This window comes from Neoarius graeffei, chromosome 16 (genome assembly GCF_027579695.1).
Source record: "Neoarius graeffei isolate fNeoGra1 chromosome 16, fNeoGra1.pri, whole genome shotgun sequence".
Lineage (NCBI taxonomy): Eukaryota > Metazoa > Chordata > Actinopteri > Siluriformes > Ariidae > Neoarius > Neoarius graeffei.
The window spans coordinates 10312490-10336441 of NC_083584.1; the positions used below are offsets into that span (position 1 = coordinate 10312490).

Here is a 23952-nt window from a genome sequence, read left to right on the forward strand (position 1 = left end):
TTGTTTTTGTTTTGAAATCATGTGACTGCTTCTCTGTACAGCAACACCTCTGCAAATTCACTATTAGTGATCCCTTCGAAATCAAGCTTGAACTTTTTCTTAATCTATGTGTCATGGTTTTGAATAAAATATGCCTGATATTTTCTTTCCTTCATGGCCAGCCACAAGACATCCGAGACTGGTTCTGGTCCAATACAACCGTACGAATACGATAACCATATGAAAGTGGAATGGATCAGTCAAAAGAATTTAAAACAAAATTACTTCAACCAAATATCTTCAATTTCACATTACAATCACGTTACAGTATGATCTATGGATCAGGATGTCGCTAGATTGTTGCAGATAGTTTTCAAACAGTGGAATATCCATGGATGCGAAAATGGAGATACTACTTGGCGACAAGTAAAATATCATGAAAATAGCAGCACTACTACTACATAGACAAGGGCAGCGAAACAAACAGCACTGGATGAGTACAATAGAGCCAATGACAAGAAGAAAAGAAATACCCATGGTAACCCAAATATAGCAAAGAAAATGGGGGTGGATCAGGCATACTCTACGGAAACCTAGGAACATCATCATGAGACAGGCATTACAGTGGAACCCCCAAGGAGAAAAGAAAGTGAGGTCACCCCCGGAATACCTGGAGATGGAACACAACAGCAGAGATCCAGAAAGGTGGCTACATCTGGTCTTCTTGAGCAAGGCACCAAACCCCCAGGCTGCTCTGGGTATGTTGTACATTGCTCTGGATAAGAGCATCTGGTAAATGCCTGTAATTGGTGCAGAGGCTTCTGGGAACAGTGGATTGGCCCCTTTAACAATGTCCACTTTCATAAACACACCTTGTCTACAAGGGGGCACCGACATGCTTCTTGGATACCTGTTGGGCTAGCTTGATAAAGCCCTGAAGCTTGGCTGGCCATTGTCGAGACTACCTTTAGCTCTGTTGGAGACCCTTGGCTGGTTTTCCTCTGCCCCACTGTTGGGTTTTACTTTTTGTTTGCCACATTTTTTTTCTGTTTCTTTTGTTTGTTATTGGAATTTTCTCAGTTTTCAACTTCCTGGCAGCTTGGAGGGCTTGAGCGTCGGTTGTTTGTCACCAGACACACTGGCTGGCCAAGGGCCTTGGAGGTCAGCTGGTGTCCCCATTGGTCTTTCATTCACTTAGCTTCGAACATACCGACTAACACGGCTATCAGAACTTCAGTCAGGCAACTTGAACATACCACAGACTTTGCCGAGAGCTTAGTTGTGGGTTTGTGGTTTGTTCCTGGTATCAAGCATTTTAATATGAACCCTAGAATGTGCTTTAGTGTCTGAGACACTACATGGAAAAGAAATGAATCTTGTTCTTCTTCAAGAAGCACACAGTGTCGTAGTTAATAAAGTTGAGTGGGTTGTATGGTGGGAAGAACAGCATGTACTCAGTCGTGGTGCAAATTTGAGTGCAAGATTGGCAACTTAATTTTCTCCTGCAAGAAGACTTTTTTCCCATACAGAAGAGATAATGAAGGGTCATCTCATATTAGTCATAGCTAAATCAAAAGGAGTCAGGGTTTATTTTATAAACCCATCCAATCTGGCCCATGGAAATTATGTTTCTTAATTTTTTTTTAAATACATATTACAGTAAGTGGTGTCTTGAGGTAGGCTGGCAGTATGGCTGTCCCAGGATGGGCTTGGAACAGACCTCTGTGATTGACTGGAGCTCATACTACTAAGGAAGTCACTATGTTCTGGTTGATCAATTGGGCAGCTTTGCTCAGATCATTATTGCATTGAAGGTTTGCTGTCAGACTTTCATACAGATTTTTCGCAGAGATTGTACTGACGGTGAAGTTTATTATTTTTTTTACAAGGTTACTTGTGAAACTTACTGATGTATCCCTTTAACAACCTGTTCTTCTTTGCCCAAAGAATATAAATTATATCTAAATGCCTTACTCATATGCTTAAGAACTATATAAAGTTATTAGCCAGTGAAAAGACAGAAGAACCAGTCTTTCAGTGTTCCTGAGAAATCAATATTGGGCAGTGTGTTCCTGTATGTGGAAATATTGGATTCCTGTAAGGTCCCCAGTATAATTATTGGTTTGATTTCCTTTGACCAAGAGAAGACATTTAATCACGTTGACCACAAGTATCTTTATAATGTAATCAAAACTTGTCCTGGTATCAGATATGTTTCTATTTAAAGTAGAATGCTGTAGTTGTATGCTAGTATCATGTGTATGATCAGGGTAGGAGGTGGGTTGAGCTTGGCGATTTCAGTTTCAAGACATACCAAGGAAGGATCTCTTGTCCTGTCAGCACTTTTCTTTTTCTGATCGATGGTTTTCCTTCTCCTAAATCACCTGGTGCAACTCATCAGCTAATTAACATACCTGAATTAGATAAGATAGATGAGGGAAAGCATCAAAACATCCAGGAACGTGGTTCTCCATGACTAGGATTGAGAAATGCAGTTCTAGAGAGGAGCTCAAAGCTCCAAGGACTCGAGTTACTGTCTGAGTTTCAGTTGTTCTCAGTGTGTCTGTGGCGGTTTCCTCCAGGTTTTCTTCCCACTTCCTGAAAACATGAGTTGGTCAATGGGTGGATTGGTGCCTCCTAGGTGTTAATGTTCATTGCATGGTGATATGGTGAATGTGAGGAAGAGACATTATCATGGGTGGCACGGTGGTGTAGTGGTTAGCACTGCAGCCTCACAGCAAGAAGGTTCTTGGTTCAAGCCCAGTGGCCGATGGGAGCCTTTCTGTGTGGAGTTTGCATGTTCTTCCTGTGTCCGCGTGGGTTTCCTCCAGGTGCTCCGGTTTCCCCCACAGTCCAAAGACATGCAGGTTAGGCTAATTGGTGGCTCTAAATTGACCGTAGGTGTGAATGTGAGTGTGAATGGTTGTTTGTCTCAGTGTCAGCCCTGTGATGACCTGGCGACTTGTCCAGGGTGTACCCCGCCTCTCACTCATAGTCAGCTGGGATGGGCTCCAGCTTGCCTGCGACCCTGTAGGACAGGATAAGCGGCTACAGATAATGGATTGATGGATGGATGGAAATTGACCGTAGGTGTGAATGGTTGTTTGTCCCTGTGTGTCAGCTCTGTGATGATCTGGCAACTTGTCCAGGGTGTACCCCGCCTCTTGCCCATAGCCAGCTGGGATAGGCTCCAGCTTGCTCACAACCCTGCACAGGATAAGCAGTTATGGATGGATGGATATTATCATATGACCCATATGGACCTGCACATGCGCACTTAATAAAACCCCTGGGAAAAGTCACGTGACTGAGCAAAAAATGGATTTTTGAATCCGGTCCAGAAAAAGCCATATGTGGCCCCAGACCTGTTTCCCTCACTTCCGCCATTTTCATTTTCAAACACTGGTGTAAGAAATATACAAGTCAAGTCAAGAAAGTTTATTTTTATAGCGCTTTTAACATTAGACATTGTCACAAAGCAGCTTTACAGAAATTTAAAGACTTTAAACATGAGCTAATTTTATCCCTAATCTATCCCCAATGAGCAAGCCTGTGGCGACAGTGGCAAGGAAAAACTCCCTCAGACGACATGAGGAAGAAACCTCGAGAGGAACCAGACTCAAAAGGGAACCACCCTCATTTGGGTGATAACAGACAACATGATTATAAATAACTTGATTCTATAACAGGGTCCTATAGAGTCACAAAGTATAACTGTGTAACCAGGAAATCCATTATAGTTTTAACATGAAGTCTGTTTTTTGGTACAAAGTCTTGTTCTTCCAGATGCTCATGTCCCATCCATTATTCCAAAAAAAAAGACGTTTTTATAGAGACCAAACTTTTGTTCCAACACATAAGGATTCAAACTTACCCGAATTTTCAACTGGCTTACTCCAGTCCTTGTCAAGGAATGACCCTCTGCTTCCGGCACGTGACTTTTCCAACATGTGATTGGAGCAAAGGGTCAAAGGTCGTTGATGACTGGAACCTCCCCCCGTCTTTGTTTAGAGTAGATTGAAGGGCCCTGATGTAGATGGCTTCTTTTACTCCTCTAGCGAAGAAATCCAGTTCACTGTCTAGTATTTCCACTGTGTCAAGCATGACTGTATGTCCCGGTGATTCTAGATGGATGGATACCTGTAGATGGATGTGTTGTGATACCTTTGACATTGTCGAGCTGGGCCGTTTGTGTTCTGAGAACCTGGTTTTCAATGAGTTATCAATGACCTTTGACCCTTTGCGCCAATCACGTGATGGAAAAGTCACGTGCTGGAAGCAGAGGGTCATTCCTTGACAAGGACTGGAGTAAGCCAGTTGAAAATTCGGGTAAGTCCGAGTCCTTATGTGTTGGAACAAAAGTTTAGTCTCTATAATGTCATTTATCAACACAGATGAGTCTGCATGCGAAAAATGACGTTTTGTTATCGAGTCATCTTCAGATGAAGAAGGTTGAACTGACTCAACTGCCGACTCGACTCTATTTTGTTTTCAATTCAAAGTTCTTTTGTGTAGACTTAATAGGCGTGTACTGATGTTATCTCCATCACTACGTTCAGACTGCAACCTGAAACGACCCATATCCGATTTGTTGTGAAATCCGATTTTTTTGTTAGGCCGTTCACATTACCAATTATATGAGACTTGTATGCGATCTCCAATATGAACGGAAAACGACCCAAAAGTGTCCCGCATGCGCAAATTGACACGTAATAAGCACATCTACGTAATACGTAAACAAAAAAAAAGCGCACTCTTCAAGTTTGCAAGTAAAGCATGGAGATGAGGCGAGACCTGGCGATGTGGTTTTTGTGGCGGCGGCGGAACTCACACAATAATCTGATTAATGTGGGCAGCAGACTAATGAGACCGAAGGTGTCAAATTACTGGAAATTTCCAGAACAATCTTATAATCTTGTAATACAGGATGATTTAACATCCAGGTCCCTACCAAATCCACCATTAGCTTGATCAATTCTATAAAAGTCTATTTAAATTCTGAAAACTGTACAAATGTTGTTGTTTTCCACCAAAGAGGCGGGATTAGCCAACGCAGAATAGTGACGTTTGTCTCTTGTTGATGACGTGTAGGTCGCATGAATGCGACCTGTCCGGTCAGACTGCAGTCGCATGTGAAAATAACGGATATGCATCGGAATTAGGACCACGTATCCAAGCGGCCTGGGTCGCATGTGAAAAAATCGGATCTGTGTCGTTCAGATTGTCAATAACAAATCAGATACAGGTCGCATATGGGCAAAAAAATCGGATATGGGTCGTTTCAGGGTGCAGTCTGAACGTAGTCCATGAGCTGACCCGAGTTTGAACGGATATTTACGAACGATGTTATCTTAAAATCGTTTTCATTTCTACAGAACGGTAAAGTCAGTTGTATTTTATAGAATTCATACTGTTATTTCAAACTTGTGCAAAGGTGATTCAGCATATACATGGTTTGCTGCCAATCGAATAAAAATTGATTGGTTCATTTTTCGCACACCGTTGTTTTCCACTGTGTACGTATGTTAGTTAGAAATGGTTATATGATAAAATGCTTATTGACTGAGTTAGTTCGGCCGGACGGGAAAATATTTGGCTCTTGGTCTTTTGTACAGACCTTGCTGCGCTTGGTCCGTACGGCATAACCTCGAGCCAAATATTTTCCCGTCCGACCCTCCCACTCAGTCAATAAGTAAATTGTATGCCCCTCCCACTCAAAGCACACAGCCAATAGGCTCTTTGCAGCTAGAGGCCATGTGCTTGGATAACACTTAGCAACATGAAAGTGGAGAGCAAGCGTTCAGGTAAACAAAACCCTCGACAAGGTCAAGCACAAAACTGGTTTCAGCAGTTTATAGCGCTTAATTTCTTTACTTTTCTAGAATTGTCAGCGTAGTTTTCTAAGTTTACTTTCGGCTTATTTTTACAGGAAAAAATAATTATCGCAAAGCCATTGACTTTCAACGGATGCTGTTTGGATCTTTGTGGCCAAGCAACATGGCGACTTTGCAAGGTGCGTACACCAAAAAACCTTGTAAAAGCACTTATTTTAATTCTAACAACTCAAACAGCTCCATAATACAAGTTTTCAAGGTATATGGTTGTTTTTGTCCGGTTTGGCTACATCTTGAAAATATAAAGGAACAATTTATCACGATGATAACACGAAGCTCGGTTTCCCTCCTCCTCTCAACTCTTTGCCCCTTATCAGCTGTATGTGTATATATGACAAATAAAGGTTTCTAACTGTAAAATTCTAATCAGGAATTTTCTGGTGATTTCTACTGGCAACAAAATCCGCGAATCATCAGACTCTACTTTTTATGGAGTTTAAACCTCACTCAGCGAAATAATGCATATGCAGTATTGACACGGATACAAGTAAACAATCACGTTGCCATAGCAATGTGATTCTTGCCGTCTAAAAAGATTACTTTTCTCAGTGAATCAAAACAAACAAAAGCATGTTACGTAAAATGATCAATGAACCATTGATGCGCTGTGATAAGGACGAGTTGTTATCATCGCGGTAAATTGTTGGTTTATATTTTCAAGATGGAGCCAAACCTTACAAAAACAACTATACACCTTGAAAACTTTTATTATGGAGCTGCTTTGAGCTGTTAGAATTAAAATAAGTGCTTTTAGAAAGTTTTTTTTTTTTTTTGGTGAATATACCTTGTGAAGTCACCGTGTCGTTTGGCCGCGAAGATCCACGTGCCGTCCTCCATTGAAAGTCACGATAAAATCTTTTTTTTTTCCTGTAAAAAATGAGCTGAAACTAAACTTATAGCCCTTTTCCACTACCCTTTTTCAGCTCACTTCGGCTCACTTCAGCTCACTTCAGCCCGACACGGCTCGTGTTTCGACTACCAAAAAACAGCGCGACTCAGCTCGCTTCAGCCCTGCTTAGCCCCTAAAACTCGCACCGTTTTGGAGTGGGGCTGAAGCGAGCCAAACCGAGCCGAGTGAGGCTGGGGGCGTGAGCAGACACTCCCCTGTGCACTGATTGGTGAGGAGGAGTGTCCTCACATGCCCACACACGCCCTGTGAGCACGCTGGGATCTGTAAACACCGTAAACCCGGAAGAAGGAGAATTACGAATTACGAGAATTATGGAGCCTTATGCGCCTCGCCTCATCTATACGCTCTTGCCAGTATCTGTTGGCGTTGTCGGTGACAACAAGCCACAGAACCAAGACCAGCAACACTAACGACTCCATGTCCTCCATGTTTATTGTTTACTATCTGGGTCGTGAGACTACCGCTTAAAAGCTCACTGATGTCACTGTTTGCGCTGCTTAACGACATCACGTGACGTCCACCCACTTTCGCTAACTCCACCCAATGTGTCCACCCACTTCCAGCCAGCACGGTTCAGCGCGGTGGTAGTCGAAATGCAACTCCAACAGCCCCGCTCAGCTCGACTCAGCACGGCACGGCTCAGCCCGACTCAGCCGCGTTTGTAGTGGAAAAGCGGCATTAGAAAACTATGTTGACAACTCTAAAAAAAGAAAAAAAAAAGATTAAGTGCAATAAACTGCTGAAACCAGTTTTGTGCTTAACCTTGTCAAGGGTTTTCTTTACCTGAATGCTTGTTCTCCACTTTCGTGTTGCTAAGCGGTACCGTATGACCTCTCGCTTCCAAGAGCCTACTCTTGGTGTCTTAAACTCTAAAAGACCATGAATGGCTGTGACATCATGGCAGCTCACAATCTCCGGAAGGTGAGAGTGTCAGAGCCCGGGGACATCACAGGTCTCTTGGTTGAATATAAAATTTTACTCGCAGTCAAATTTTAAGTAAATCTAGTGGAAAGGGTAACAATAAATACCCATTTCTCATGAAATTTCAGCAGGGTATGCTCAGTGCCTGAAGCGTGTAAGCCGTTTTCAATCTCACGGTTGTCTGACACATCTGCTGGGATGTGGCTTTGGGGCTAGCCACTGTTTTGTAATCAAAAGTTGTCGTGCTTTGTAAGAACTGTAAGAGAGCTAGGATTTCTTGAATGACCTATCTGGTACTCTTCAGTGTAAGTAGGGAGGTTAGAGTGATCTTACAGTGAGGCCGTGGTTTACTCAGGTACCAAATAACAAGTGCATGCAAGGTGATCAGCTGCACACGGTATACCAATGCACAATGTACGGTAGGGGTATGAAATAATGTGTAAAAGAGGTTTTTGCGTGTACTGTTTGGTCTTGATAATGGTTTCGGATCTCTAAGACACTTGCGGAATTCGAACTGAAACCAGACCTTGCAATCTGCATAATCGTGTGTCCAGCATAACAGCAGTGTTTTTGTATTGGATTCTTAAAGCAGATGCACAGAACCTTTATTTTTAAATACATTTCTGAGTGGATAGTATCTCCATCCTTATATACCGGTATGTTTGAGAGTTAAAATCGACCGCAAAGTTGGCATTCAAGCTGCCCCGCTGAACCAGCCAGCCCTGAGTGGGTGATGTCACAGCAGTAACCGGTTTTAAGGCCGAGGCCTTTGACAGCTATAGACCAAAGTCATATAAATAAAAATTTATGGTGAAAGTAAGAAATCCCGTTACTGACTTGCTCAACTAAGACTGATTTGACTTCACTGATTGTGGGTTGACTCTCATTAAAACAGGATGGGTGTTATAACTTATGCAACATACATGTCCATGCATGCATTTTCACTGATAAAACGTAAAAGCCGAATTAAATAATCAGATGAACTGAGACAATCACATTCTGAAGCAAATTAAATAATCTTATACCGCTAACTTAAACACACAATACAAGTTACATGTACAGTATTAATCTAAATGCAGGTAAACAACGAGTGTTGTTGTTTTGTATCCAAATGAGAGTCGCATCTTACCCGTCTGTGTTCTCGCTTCTTGAAGGCTGACCTTGTGGCAGATTGTTTTTAAACAATCTGACTTGCAGTTGTTCGTTCAGTTCTCCGTTTATTCTCTTCTTCCACTAAGGGCGAGATATTGCTACTGAGGCAAGCATATCCAGCAGAGAAATCAGATGGCTGGTCCACTCATTCTCCATTTTCTCCATGCTGAGTACTCCGGCATTACTGCTCGGCTCAGGCAATTACTAAAACCCGGGACAGGACATCACCGGTTTTAGCAACAACCGCAGGGAGGTCACTGCCCGAGTGATATGTCACGTCCCGTCCCGTTCCGTCCTGGGTTTTAGCAACAACCCTTGGCTCACACTCTGGGAGAACTGGTGCAACTGAACTTACTTTCCTTTTCTTGTAGTTTTGTTTTCCTTTAATTGTTGGTACTACACCCTCTTTCAATACGGGATTATAGCCAACGCTCCTCAACAGATCAGAGGTCTCATACGAGTCTTCAGTAAAATGTGCAGATCAACTGTAATGATCTGGTGACTTGTCCAGGGTGTACCCCACCTCTCACCCATAGTCAGCTGGGATAGGATCCAGCTTGCTCGCGACCCTGCACAGGATAAGTGGTGATGGATGGATGGATGGATGGATGGATGGATGGATGGATATTAAGTCATCATTTAAGCAACATTTCAATTATTTTGAGACTCTGAGACATCATCTTGACAAACTCTTTCAGTTTAAAAACCTTGCAAATGGTGTAATTTTGTCTTCAACCTGCAAAAATGGACTTCTGTAAATTTAATACCTGCTTTTCCGTAATATTAATTTATATGCTCAGGAACAATCTCTGTTCCTGAAATGATTTTCAGGCTGCAGTCAATCACACTGTGGGTGTTAAATTAATCTACTTGCATTGACTCCATCCTGTGTTTCACACTTCTAGGTGGAAGTGGCATAAATTGCATATTCATTAAGGTAAACACGTGTTATTTCAGTGTTGTGAACGGCGTAGCCCTCTGTATTCCCTGTTAATATATCAGCTTGCAAGGCTTTTTTCCCTTTTCTTTTTTTCCCCACACACACCTTTTAGTAGCTTAGTATCTAACTGTTATTATTATTGTGGGGGAGTGGAACAAGGACGTGAAGTGCTTTGTCCTTTACCACGCACAAACCAGGACCATTCAGAAAGAAAGGCTGCTACACAATCTGTGTGAAGGTGTGCCGCGAGTATCTCTTGGCTGGAATTCCATAAGCCAGGTGGTCCGAGCCTTTTGGCACAGACGCCTTTCCCAAAGGCTGTTGGCAGACCCTGAACAAGTGTCCGATTGATAAACAGACAGCTGACTTCTAGTGGAGGAATGCGCATGAGACAATAGGCACAAACACATCAAGCGCACCTTGATCCTGTCCTTTTTGTTCAGAGATCGAGTCGCTCTATTTCACGCCTTTGCACGATGCACATGAGTGGACTAAAGAGGTTTCTCCTTTGAGCTTTTCATCTTTTGACTAAAATCCTCAGCAAGGCTGACACATTCAATTGGCATCTCCCCTCCAGTGTATTCTGGGATTTATGTTGTTGTTGTTTGGTTGGTTCTTATAATGCCTTTTGAGTTGTCCAGCCATCTGTCTGTCTGTCTGTCTGTCTTAGTTGATCTCAAGAACGAGTGCAGAATTTGTAGGATTTATGATTGTCACCAGCAGATCAACTGATTAGATTTTGGAATTGATTCAAACAGGGTCAAGGTCACAGCAAGGTCAAATGTCTGAAGTATATGTTCAAGAGTATTTCAGAAGGACTAGACTTGTCAGTGGTGGAGGTGTCGCTGTTGATGACGTTGGCGTGCGTTTCAATTATTTTGGTCCTGTTTCTGCTCTGATAGCGGCGCTCCATATATACTTAAAGGAACAGTCCACCGTATTTCCATAATGAAATATGCTCTTATCTGAATTGAGACGAGCTGCTCCGTACCTATCCGAGCTTTGCGCGACCTCCCAGTCAGTCAGACGCAGTCAGACGCGCTGTCACTCCTGTTAGCAATGTAGCTAGGCTCAGCATGGCCAACGGTATTTTTGGGGGCTGTAGTTAGATGCGACCAAACTCTTCCGCGTTTTTCCTGTTTACATAGGTTTATATGACCAGTGATATGAAACAAGTTCAGTTACACAAATTGAAACGTGGCGATTTTCTATGCTATGGAAAGTCCGCACTATAATGACAAGCATACTAACACCTTCTGCCCGCTTCGGCAGCGCATTGATACGGAGCTCAGATATCAATGCGCTGTCGAAGCGCGCAGAAGGTGTTAGTACGCCTGTCATTATAGTGCGGACTTTACATAGCATAGAAAATCGCTACGTTTCAATTTGTGTAACTGAACTTGTTTCATATCACTGGTCATATAAACCTATGTAAACAGGAAAAACGCGGAAGAGTTTGGTCGCATCTAACTACAGCCCCAAAAAATACCGTTGGCCATACTGGGCCTAGCTACATTGCTAACAGGAGTGACAGCGCGTCTGACTGCGTCTGACTGACTGGGAGGTCGCGCAAAGCTCGGATAGGTACGGAGCAGCTCGTCTCAATTCAGATAAGAGCATATTTCATTATGGAAATACGGTGGACTGTTCCTTTAAGAGAATACGGTAATGCATTGAGCTGATTCTTGATGGTTTTTGCATCCGTACGTACAAATGACATCCGTGTACCACCATGGGGAACCTGATCATAAGTGCAAGGCAATGTATCTCATAAACACTTGACCACTGGACAACGAAATCGTCTCGTCTTGTCTCGTCTTCTTCCGCTTTATCTGGGACCAGGTCGCGGAGGCAGCAGTCTAAGCATGGAAGCCCAAACTTCCCTTTCCCCAGACACCTCGGCCAGCTCCTCGGGAAGAACACCGAGGCGTTCCCAGGCCAGCCGAGAGACATAGTCCCTCCAGCGTGTCCTGGGTCTCCCCCGGGGCCTCCTCCCAGGGGGACATGCCTGGAACACCTCCCCAGGGAGGCGTCCAGGTGGACAACGAAATGTGTATTTCCCATAAAAACCTGTTTATCTTATGGAAATAAAGATACAAATTTTGGACAACGAAATTTGTATCTTTATTTCCATAAGATAAACGGGTTTTTATCCAGCGCTTAATTTTAATTTGCTTTTGAAATAATAACGTGGGATTACGATCTTTACTAACACTGTAACAGCTCTCGGCATTAAGAACACCAGCAGAGAGTCTCTGATGGGTGCAGACGTGTTTTATTCCACTTGAACACAAGTTTAGCATCAAACACTATACACTGTACACCGTGAAAACTCAAGACAGCAAAACAAAAATAATTAACATAACATGGTTGTAAACAAATACACAATTTTGCAGAGAAATGTTTACCCTGAACGTTACACACCTTGCTCTGCCCAACCTCTACAAGTTTGCCAAATGTGCACCATTAGCCTCTGTACTCGAAGTCTCATGCTAAACCACAGTTCAACCAAGACACCGAACACACTCACACAAAACACACTCAATAAACAGCACGCAAACTTTACATTGTGCATGAATGATACATAAGGAGGATAGTCAACAAAGCTTTATTACATAAAAGGCTCGACATTAACGGTTGTCCGACTGTCCGGGACAACCAAATGCTTGGTCCGGACAAGTCAAATCTGCATCTGCCTGTCCGACGGGACGAGTTGAATATTTGTTGAAAATCACCATTTGTATAGTAAATATTCAAGAGTTACATCAATAAAGTTCCAACAAAACGAGTTCAATCCTCTCAGTGATCTGGCCGTATTATTGTTTATGAAATTCCGGGGAAGCCAAGTACAGCAGGTGCGTGTGTAAAAATAACCACGTCATAATATCTAATTATAAATTATTAGACTCCTCAAAATCAGAGAAATGGCGATCAAATACCTCAATAAATAAATATCTGTGGAGAATCTTCATTTCATTTCATTTGGACATTCATTATATTTTTCTTTTATATGGTTCACATTAGCCATCACAAATGTGATAAAATATTTCATGGGATATACTGTACAGTAATAATTTTTACGACAGTGCCGAACTCACTTACGGTTTGTTTTCGTTCACAATGTGATTCTGTCCCCTGATCATGTCCAACTTGTTTTCGTAAGGTTTCATTTTGTTGAGAGAAAGTGAAAAAGACGACAATCCCAACTCTTAAAACTGCAGATCAGGTAATGGGTTAGAACAACACATGCACCATAATGGGGCTTTGGATAGTTTTTATCCCCCACTAGCCGAAAGGCCCGAAGGGGGATTATGTTGTGGCGACGTCCGTCCATCCGGGGAAGGGTGCTCACCTTCTGAAATCAACTCCTCTGTCAATTTTTGGAGGAATTTCACGAAACTTGGCAGGATTCTTTGGTATATGTCGGTAATACGTATATTGTAATTTCATTCACTTGGGTCACATTTTACCAGAGTTACAGCCCTTGATTAACAAAATTATAATTTGACAATTTCATGAGAGTGTGTTTTAATTCCGAAATCAACTCCTCTCACAATTTTTGGAGGAATTTCACCAATCTTGGCAAAAGGCATTGTTATGTTAGTAGTACGCAGATTGTTATTTTGTTCAATTCGGTTGCATTTTAGCAGAGTTACAGCCCTTGATTAACAACCTTGTACTTTCACAATTCCATGAAGGTGTGTTTGCCTTCTGACATCAACTCCTCTCACAATTTTTGGATGAATTTCTCGAAGCTTGGTAAAAGGCTTTGTTATATGACAGTTACAGTGGCGGCTGGTAGTCTTTCAAACAGGGGAGGCTGGTCGGTTATGATATTTCCAGATTTTAAAAGAAAAAACACATCAATTTTGCCCATACTCTTGCCTCCGATCTGGCTGATTGTTGGCAGCGTCACAAACTGTGAAATAACAGGTTCTTTTGGCCCATTAGCCTACTGTCCAATATACATGATGGTGGTGTTGGGGGGGGGTATATTTTAACATTTTATATTTTAAAATTGTGGCATGTTGTTTAAAAATTGACCTAGGCTGTGTTTTTGTTTAAAAATGTTTTCCAAATTGTAGCTGTGTTTAATTCATATCCAGAAAAATATATATTCCAATATAATATACTCAGCATAAACATTTTAAATAGATTCTATATTTTTGGTCCATCCATGACATATTACTAAAGTAGCCTATTTACTGTTGTTGATGTGGGTCACTTGCTGTTAGCCAATTCACTTTCTCGTACCAGGAGAGCTGAAAGGAACGAGTATTATTCCCGACCTTTTTCACCAAGTCAATTTGAGGCGTTGGTCTACCCTGCTCTTTAATTTTAATTTTTTCCTCGAAAGGAAGACTGGCAAATGGCTTCGCCAAAATTAAATCAGCAATGCTTGGCATCCGTGCGCAGCTTTCTTGCTAGCTGACTAGCCCCCTCAAGTTCAGTCACTCAAATAAACAAAATTTCTGGAACTAAGATAGCAAATTTGACAATACTATATTTACACTTTATTTACAATGAAAATATATACAAACTAAAAAAGCTGGTAGAAACCGTATGTAATGAATGAAATCGAAATGTAAGCCGATCTCTTACAATACACCACAGCACTTGCGAATCCGCATGGGACTGAACTGATGTTGCCAGATACTGCTGACGTTATCCAGCCCAAAATATGTTCAAAACCAGCCAAAATGCACTTAAAACTGCCCAATTGGGCGGTAAATTGCCCAATCTGGCAACACTGTCCGCTGCCTGTCTATAGTTGAAACGAGCTGTCAATCAAAGAAAATATCCGGCCGCTTTCACCAATCAGCAGTCTCCTCGCGGAAACTGCCATGTCCCTCCCATGTGAGGCTCGGAGTCCGTGGGCGGGCATTTTCGCAGTATTTGTCCAATAACCGTCTTGCATTTTGAGATTGAAAAGCGCATCGCTCCCAAATGCCATTGAAGTCCATTGAGGCTGGGAGTCCGTGAGACTCCGTGGGCGGGCATTTTCGCAGTATTTATCCAATAATGGTCTTGCATTTTGAGATTGACAAGCACATAGCTCCCAATCCACTGAGGCTGGGCTGCATCGCGCTGTCACGAGGGGGAAAAACTCACGCACACATTAGGCGAACTGGGGAAAGTTATAACGGAATGATTTTGCACTGTAGTGGGTTGAGCACATATATTTCTATGATTCTGGATCTGAAATAGCAATGTTATGAGGTCGGCTATAACATAAGCCTAGCGCAATTCATCCTACACGATGTTCGTCATTTTTAGAGGAGGCTGAGCCTCCCTCGTTGTCTTAGAGCAATCGCCCGTGGACAGTTATACTCATATTGAAATTTCATTTAATTTGGGCAAATTTTCCCAGAGTTATGCCCTTGATTAATGACAAACTTGTACTTTGGCAGTTTCATATTGCGATTTAATTTCGTTTGTGAAAATTTTCCCAGAGTTTTGACCCTTGATTAAATGACTTGTACTTTGACAGTTTCATGAGGGTGTACGTTCTTCTGAAATCAACTCCTCTCACAATTTGTGGAGGAATTTCACCAAACTTGGTAAAAGGCTTTGTTATATGACAGTTATACTCATATTGAAATTTCATTTAATTTGGGCAAATTTTCCTAGAGTTATGCCCTTGATTAATAACAAACTTGTACTTTGGCAATTTCATCAAGGTGTGTTTGCTTTCTGAAATCAACTTCCCTCACAATTTTTATCCCCCGCTGGCCGAAAGGCCCAAAGGGGGATTATGTCGTGTCGATGTCCATCCGTCCGTCTCGGGAAGGGTACTCACCTTCTGAAATCAACTCCTCTCACAATTTTTGGGGGAATTTCACCAAACTTGACAGGATTCTTTGTTATATGTCGATAATACGCATATTGCAATTTTGTTCAATTCAGTCGCATTTTACCAGAGTTATGGCCGAGTTGCCAGCGGGGGATATTGTGCTCTTTGGGCACTCTTGTTGTTTATTGTTGCAGCTAAAATTTGAGTTTTATTGAAAATTCATGAATCATTAAGCATAATAATTATCATAACTATACCTGCTCAAAGTGTTAACCACGTTCCTTTCACTGAACTAGTAAACACAGTAATAAAAAGGTTATGGTCAGGACAAGTGGAAAATCTTACTGCTTGTCTGACTGAACGAGTGGATTAAAGGGTTAATGTTGAGCTCTGAACATACCGCGTCAAACCTCTGACAGAGGCACAAGGTGAATATATAAACATCAGCAAGTGTCTGTAGCATAACAAATACAGCTGACAGCTCCACCCGGAACATGAATAATTAATGAATGACAGCTCTGACCGCCACTTATACACACATCGGGAGCTCGGCTTTTAGGCAGTGCCTAATGCAGTGGTGCTTGAAAGTTTGTGAACCCTTTAGAATTTTCTATATTTCTGCATAAATATGACCTAAAACATCAGATAAAGAGAACCCAGTTAAACAAATGAGACAAAAATATTATACTTGGTCATTTATTTATTGAGGAAAATGATCCAATATTACATATCTGTGAGTGGCAAAAGTATGTGAACCTTTGCTTTCAGTATCTGGTGTGACCCCCTTGTGCAGCAATAACTGCAACTAAACGTTTGCGGTAACTGTTGATCAGTCCTGTACACCGGCTTGGAGGAATTTTAGCCCGTTCCTCCGTACAGAACAGCTTCAACTCTGGGATGTTGGTGGGTTTCCTCACATGAACTGCTCGCTTCAGGTCCTTCCACAACATTTTGACTGGATTAAGGCCAGGACTTTGACTTGGCCATTCCAAAACATTAACTTTATTCTTCTTTAACCATTCTTTGGTAGAACGACTTGTGTGCTTAGGGTCGTTGTCTTGCTGCATGACCCACCTTCTCTTGAGATTCAGTTCATGGACAGATGTCCTGACATTTTACTTTAGAATTTGCTGGTATAATTCAGAATTCATTGTTCCATCAATGATGGCAAGCCGTCCTGGCCCAGATGCAGCAAAACAGGCCCAAACCATGATACTACCACCATCATGCTTCACAGATGGGATGAGGTTCTTTCTCCAAACATAACGCTTCTCATTTAAACCAAAACGTTCTATTTTGGTCTCATCCGTCCACAAAACATTTTTCCAAAAGCCTTCTGGCTTGTCCACGTGATCTTTAGCAAACTGCAGATGAGCAGCAATGTTCTTTTTGGAGAGCAGTGGCTTTCTCCTTGCAACCCTGCCATGCACACCATTGTTGTTCAGTGTTCTCCTGATGGTGGACTCATGAACATTAACATTAGCCAATGTGAGAGGGGCCTTCAGTTGCTTAGAAGTTACCCTGGGGTCCTTTGTGACCTCGCCGACTATTACACGCCTTGCTCTTGGAGTGATCTTTGTTGGTCGACCACTCCTGGGGAGGGTATCAATGGTCTTGAATTTCTTCCATTTGTACACAATCTGTCTGACTGTGGATTGGTTGAGTCCAAACTCTTTAGAGATGGTTTTGTAGGCTTTTCCAGCCTGATGAGCATCAACAACGCTTTTTCTGAGGTCCTCAGAAATCTCCTTTGTTCATGCCATGATACACTTCCACAAACATGTGTTGTGAAGATCAGACTTTGATAGATCCCTGTTCTTTAAATAAAACAGGGTGCCCACTCACACCTGATTGTCATCCCATTGATTGAAAACACCTGACTCTAATTTCACCTTCAAATTAACTGATAATCCTAGAGGTTCACATACTTTTGCCACTCACAGATCTGTAATATTGGATCATTTTCCTCAATAAATAAATGACCAAGTCTAATATTTTTGTCTCATTTGTTTAACTGGGTTCTCTTTATCTACTTTTAGGACTTGTGTGAAAATCTGATGATGTTTTAAGGCATATTTATGCAGAAATATATAAAATTCTAAAGGGTTCACAAACTTTCAAGCAAAATATATACATATTTTACAATTACAAATCCCTTCTCTTACACTGATCACTAGAACAGGGGTTCCTTCTTTAAATTCTCTGCCTTTCTGTTTCTTTCCAAAATCTTGTGTGTTTTTTCTTCTTCAGACGTCCCAGTTCACACAATCACACAGGTAATTCAAAAAAGTTTTGTCATAACAGCATTTCCAGTCCATTTCCCAAACATTTCCCTTCCACAATGGTTTCTGCTTTCTTGCTCGCCTTGATGTCGCTTGTATGCTACGCAGAGTAGTTAGACATCAAAATAATATCCCTGATATCCTAATATACTGTACGTAGAAAGTTGCATCACAATAAGTTACGCCATCTTGGAATTGTAGAGATGACTCACGTGACAATCGTACATTGGTGTTTTCAAAAAAGTTACGTTTTCCCTTACAAAAATGTTTTCAGGTTTGTCCATTTTGCAAAGTGGATTCGAAAAAAATGTACACCATTTTTTCATGGTGTTCGCTGTATACGTGTCTAATGATAATGAAGTCAAAGATGCGTTGATTTACTTTATTTCACATTCTACACATTCATTTACCGTGACAGAAAGTGATGATGAAGCAGCTTCCAAACAGAGAGTCTAATCTGAGATTGAGATTATGGCTTGGGGGTGGGGTTTCCAGCAGGTGTAAATTAAGTGTCAATCTAATTTGAGATTGAGATTTTGGCATGGGGGCGGGGTTTCCAGCAGGTGTAAATTGTCTATCTAATTTGAGATTGAGATTATGGGAAGGGGCGGGGTTTCCAGCAGGTGTAAATTAAGTGTCAATCTAATCTGAGATTGAGATTATGGCAAGGGGGCGGGGTTTCCAGCAGGTGTAAATTAAGTGTCAATCTTATCTGAGATTGAGATTATGGCAAGCGGTGGGGTTTCCAGCAGGTGTAAATTAAGTGTCAATCTAATCTGAGATTGAGATTATGGCAAGGGGGCGGGGTTTCCAGCAGATGTCAGTTCAGTGTCAATCTAATTTGAGATTGAGATTATGGCAAGCGGTGGGGTTTCCAGCAGGTGTAAATTAAGTGTCAATCTTATCTGAGATTGAGATTATGGGAATGGGCGGGGTTTCCAGCAGATGTCAGTTCAGTGTCAATCTAATTTGAGATTGAGATTATGGGAAGGGGCGGGGTTTCCAGCAGGTGTAAATTAAGTGTCAATCTAATCTGAGACTGAGATTATGGGAAGGGGGCAGGGTTTCCAGCAGGTGTAAATTAGGTGTCAATCTAATCTGAGATTGAGATTATGGCAAGGGGGCGGGGTTTCCAGCAGGTGTAAATTAAGTGTCAATCTTATCTGAGATTGAGATTATGGGAATGGGCGGGGTTTCCAGCAGATGTCAGTTCAGTGTCAATCTAATTTGAGATTGAGATTATGGGAAGGGGCGGGGTTTCCAGCAGGTGTAAATTAAGTGTCAATCTAATCTGAGACTGAGATTATGGGAAGGGGGCAGGGTTTCCAGCAGGTGTAAATTAAGTGTCAATCATTCAAGACTGAGATGTTAATCTGTCATTTTTATGGGCGGGGTGAGGGCGGGACATTGTTTAGGCAATTTTTTTTATCAAAAACTGTGAAATAAGACAAGTGTACTTTGAAATTTTGAAATGTTTTTGTAATTTGTGTTTGAATGGTTGTAATTTACTTTCATGTGATTGACTATTAACCTTTCAAGTGACTTTGTAATTTAAATACACTTCTCTCTCTCTCTCTCTCTCTCTCTCTCTCTCTCTCTCTCTCTCACTCATTCAGGTGTAATAACCGTACACAGTGTGTGGTGGTCGCTGGGTCAGACGTGTTTCCTGATCCTTGTCCAGGAACTTACAAGTACCTGGAGATTCAGTATGAGTGTGTGCCATACAGTGAGTACACTCAACGTGCACTCTCACTCACACACACACACACACACACACACACACACACACACACACACACACACACACTCATGCACACATATACACAGCATCACTCCCACCCCTCGTCCTGTCACCGACACCTCCCCGCCCCCCTCCCATATCCTACCCAGACCCCACCTAACCCCTCAGGAAGTACCATTCACTTACACTCACCCTCACACACACTCCCACACACACACACACACACACACACACTCTCTTACACACTCTTGCACACTTGCACACGCTCACAAGTGCACGTGCTCACTCTGACGAACTCGCACTCAAACACACACTCAGACGGACAGACGGACACTCTCTCCTCGTCTCACTCTTTCTCTCTCTCTCTCTGCCTCACACTCGCACACACTTACACACACACATACATACATACACACACACACTCACTCTCACACTCTCACACATGCACTCACACCGCTAAACCCTTTTTCTCCATCAGCAGTGCGATGCTCCAGAAACTGAGGGGAGATTTTCACATTGACGAGATGCTCCATCCAATACATACACACGCACACACATGCACACACACGCACACACATGCACACACGTGCACACACATGTATGGGAATCGTCAGCATTCTGATTTACAGATTTTGTTAGCCAACTCGCTAACATGAGCTCACCTGACAAAGATTTTAAATACATATTGATTGACGGTCAGCAGTCTTCACTGCTAGCACTAGCTTAGTAAACTGAAGCTAACCTGAGAGAATTTCATTTTTAAATCAACACAGCTAACACTAGCCAGCTAACTTGAGTTAACGTCACAATTTCTGAGAGGATGTTTAATATGTTTTGATTAAGGGTCAGTGATTTTATCTGCTACTAATAGCCAACTAACTAGCATAAGCTAACCTGAGTGGATTTATGAAAGGAATTTAAATACAGTTGAATAATTTTCAGTACTAATGCTAGCTAGGTGACCGAAGCTAACCTGACAGGATTTCCGAGGGGATTTAAGGTGCATACATATGCAGAAATGCTAAAAGTAATCACTGCTAATGCTTGCAACTTACTAACATAAGCTAGCCTGACAGGATTTATGAGTGGATCTTGAATACATTTTGATTGAGTCAACAATTTTCACTGCTAACACTAGCCAACTAACTAGCATGCGCTAACCTGACAAGATTTATGAAAGGAGTTTATATACATTTCAATAACTTTCATCTTCAGTGCTAATGCTAGCTACGTGACCGAACCTAACCTAACAGGATTTTGGGGGGATTTAAGTTACAGTGGTGCTTGAAAGTTTGTGAACCCTTTAGAATTTTCTATATTTCTGCATAAATATGACCTAAAACATCATCAGATTTTCACACAAGTCCTAAAAGTAGATAAAGAGAACCCAGTTAAACAAATGAGAAAAATATATTATACTTGGTCATTTATTTATTGAGGAAAATTATCTAATATTACATATCTGTGAGTGGCAAAAGTATGTGAACCTTTGCTTTCAGTATCTGGTGTGACCCCCTTGTGCAGCAAGAACTGCAACTAAACGTTTCCGGTAACTGTTGATCAGTCCTGCACACCGGCTTGGAGGAATTTTAGCCCGTTCCTCCGTACAGAACAGCTTCAACTCTGGGATGTTGGTGGGTTTCCTCACATGAACTGCTCACTTCAGGTCCTTCCACAACATTTCCATTGGATTAAGGTCAGGACTTTGACTTGGCCATTCCAAAACATCAACTTTATTCTTCTTTAACCATTCTTTGGTAGAATGACTTGTGTGCTTAGGGTCGTTGTCTTGCTGCATGACCCACCTTCTCTTGAGATTCAGTTCCTGACATTTTCCTTTAGAATTTGCTGGTATAATTCAGAATTCATTGTTCCATCAATGATGGCAAACTGTCCTGGCCCAGATGCAGCAAAACAGGCCCAAACCATGATACTACCACCATCATGTTTCACAGATGGGATGAGGTTCTTATGCTGTAATGCAGTGTTTTCCTTTCTCCAAACATAACACTTTTTATTTAAACCAAAAAGTTCTATTTTGGTCTCATCCATCCACAAAACATTTTTCCAGTAGCCTTCTGGCTTGTCCACATGATCTTTAGCAAACTGCAGATGAGCAGCAGTGTTCTTTTTGGAGAGCAGTGGCTTTCTCCTTGCAACCCTGCCATGCACACCATTGTTGTTCAGTGTTCTCCTGATGGTGGACTCATGAACATTAACATTAGCCAATGTGAGAGAGGCCTTCAGTTGCTTAGAAGTTACCCTGGAGTCCTTTGTGACCTTGCCAACTATTACACGCCTTGCTTTTGGAGTGATCTTTGTTGGTCGACCACTCCTGGGGAGGGTAACAATGGTCTTGAATTTCCTCCATTTGTACACAATCTGTCTGACTGTGGGTTGGTGGAGTCCAAACTCTTTAGAGATGGTTTTGTAACCTTTTCCAGGCTGATGAGCATCAACAACACTTTTTCTGAGGTCCTCAGAAATCTCCTTTGTTTGTGCCATGATACACTTCCACAAACATGTGTTGTGAAGATCAGACTTTGCTAGATCCCTGTTCTTTAAATAAAACAGGGTGCCCACTCACACCTGATTGTCATCCCATTGATTGAAAACACCTAACTCTAATTTCACCTTCAAATTAACTGCTAATCCTAGAGGTTCACATACTTTTGCCACTCACAGATATGTAATATTGGATCATTTTCCTTAATAAATAAATGACCAAGTATAATATTTTTGTCTCATTTGTTTAACTGGGTTCTCTTTATGTACTTTTAACACTTGTGTTAAAATCTGATGATGTTTTAGGTCATATTTTTGCAGAAATATAGAAAATTCTAAAGGGTTCACAAACTTTCAAGCACCACTGTATATACATATTTAGAAATGGTAATAGTCATCGCTGCTAATGCTTGCTACTGGCTAACACAAGCTAACCTGACAGGATTTATGAAAGGACTTTAAATACAATTGAATAATCTTCAATGCTTAAGCTAGCTAGGTGACCTAAGCTAAAGCCTAGGTCACAACCGGCCATACGTGCTCCTACGGCCAGTTTACGTGCAAAAAATGCAAGAAACGCACGGAGGGCGCGCGTGTGACGTGCTGATTTTCCAGCCGTAGACTGGCCGCAGACCGGCCGCAGAGGTTCTTTGTCATGTCAAACAAACTCTACGGGCGCTTACGTTTTTTTTTCAGGTTGCAAGACAAACTTACGGCCAACGTGCATTTTTCTCCACGAACAAAAAAAATGCAGCGATTTGGGAAACGCCAAAAATCGCACGGCCAAAAAATCGTACGTCCGGTTGTGACCTTAACCTGACAGAATTTGTGAGTGGATCTTTGATACATTTTGCTTAAGGGTCAATAATTCTCACTACTAACACTAACCAACTAACCAGAATAAGCTAACCTGACAGGATTTATGATATGAAAGAACTTTAAATTAATTTCAATACATTTCTATCTTCAGTGCTAATACTAGCTTGGTGACTGAAGCAAACCTGACAGGATTTATCAGTGGATTTAAGTTATATATGTAGAAATGCTAAAAGTAATCACTGCTAATGCTTGCTACTTGCTAACATAAACTAACCTGACAGGATTTATTAAATGAATTTAAATGCAAATGAATTATCTTCCCTGCTAATGCTAACTAGGTGACTGAAGCTAACCTGACAGGATTTCTGAGGGGGTTTAAGGTGTATACATACGCAGAAATGCTAACAGTCATCACTGCTAATGCTTGCTACTCGCTAACATAAGCTAACCTGACAGGATTTATGAGTGGATCTTGAATACATTTTGATTAAGCGTCAGCAATATTCACTGCTAACACTAGCCAACTAACTAGCATGAGCTAACCTGACAAGATTTATGAAAGGAGTTGATATACATTTCAGTAATTTTCATCTTCAGTACTAATGCTAGCTAGGTGACCGAAGCTAACCTAACAGGATTTATGTGTGGAACTATGTTATGTAGAAATGTGAATAGTAATAACTGCTAATGCTTGCTACTTGCTAACATAAGCTAACCTGACAGGATTTATGAAAGGAATTTAAACAAAACTGAATAGTCTTTGACGCTAAAGTTAGCTCCGTGACCGAAGCTAACCTGATCGGATTTACATATGGATTTAAGTTATATATGTAGAAATGCTAAGTCATAACTGCTAATGCATGCTGCATTGCTAATTTAAGCTAACCTGACATGATTTATGAAGGGACTTTTAATGCATTTGAATAATCTTCAATGCTAATGCTAGCTGGGTGAACTAAGCTAACCTGACAGGACTTCTGAGTGGCTCTTTAATACATTTTGATTAAGGGTCAGT

General features: G+C 41.6%; 1 protein-coding gene across 1 annotated transcript in view; it reads left to right on the forward strand.

The window, feature by feature from the left end:
- Positions 1 to 23952, forward strand: part of adgrl1a (adhesion G protein-coupled receptor L1a) — a 370320-nt gene that overhangs the window by 112849 nt on the left and 233519 nt on the right. Inside the window, exon 3 of the mRNA XM_060942476.1 lies at positions 19489 to 19598. Within this exon, the coding sequence (XP_060798459.1) occupies positions 19489 to 19598 (110 nt within the window). The remainder of the gene's footprint in view (positions 1 to 19488; positions 19599 to 23952) is intronic.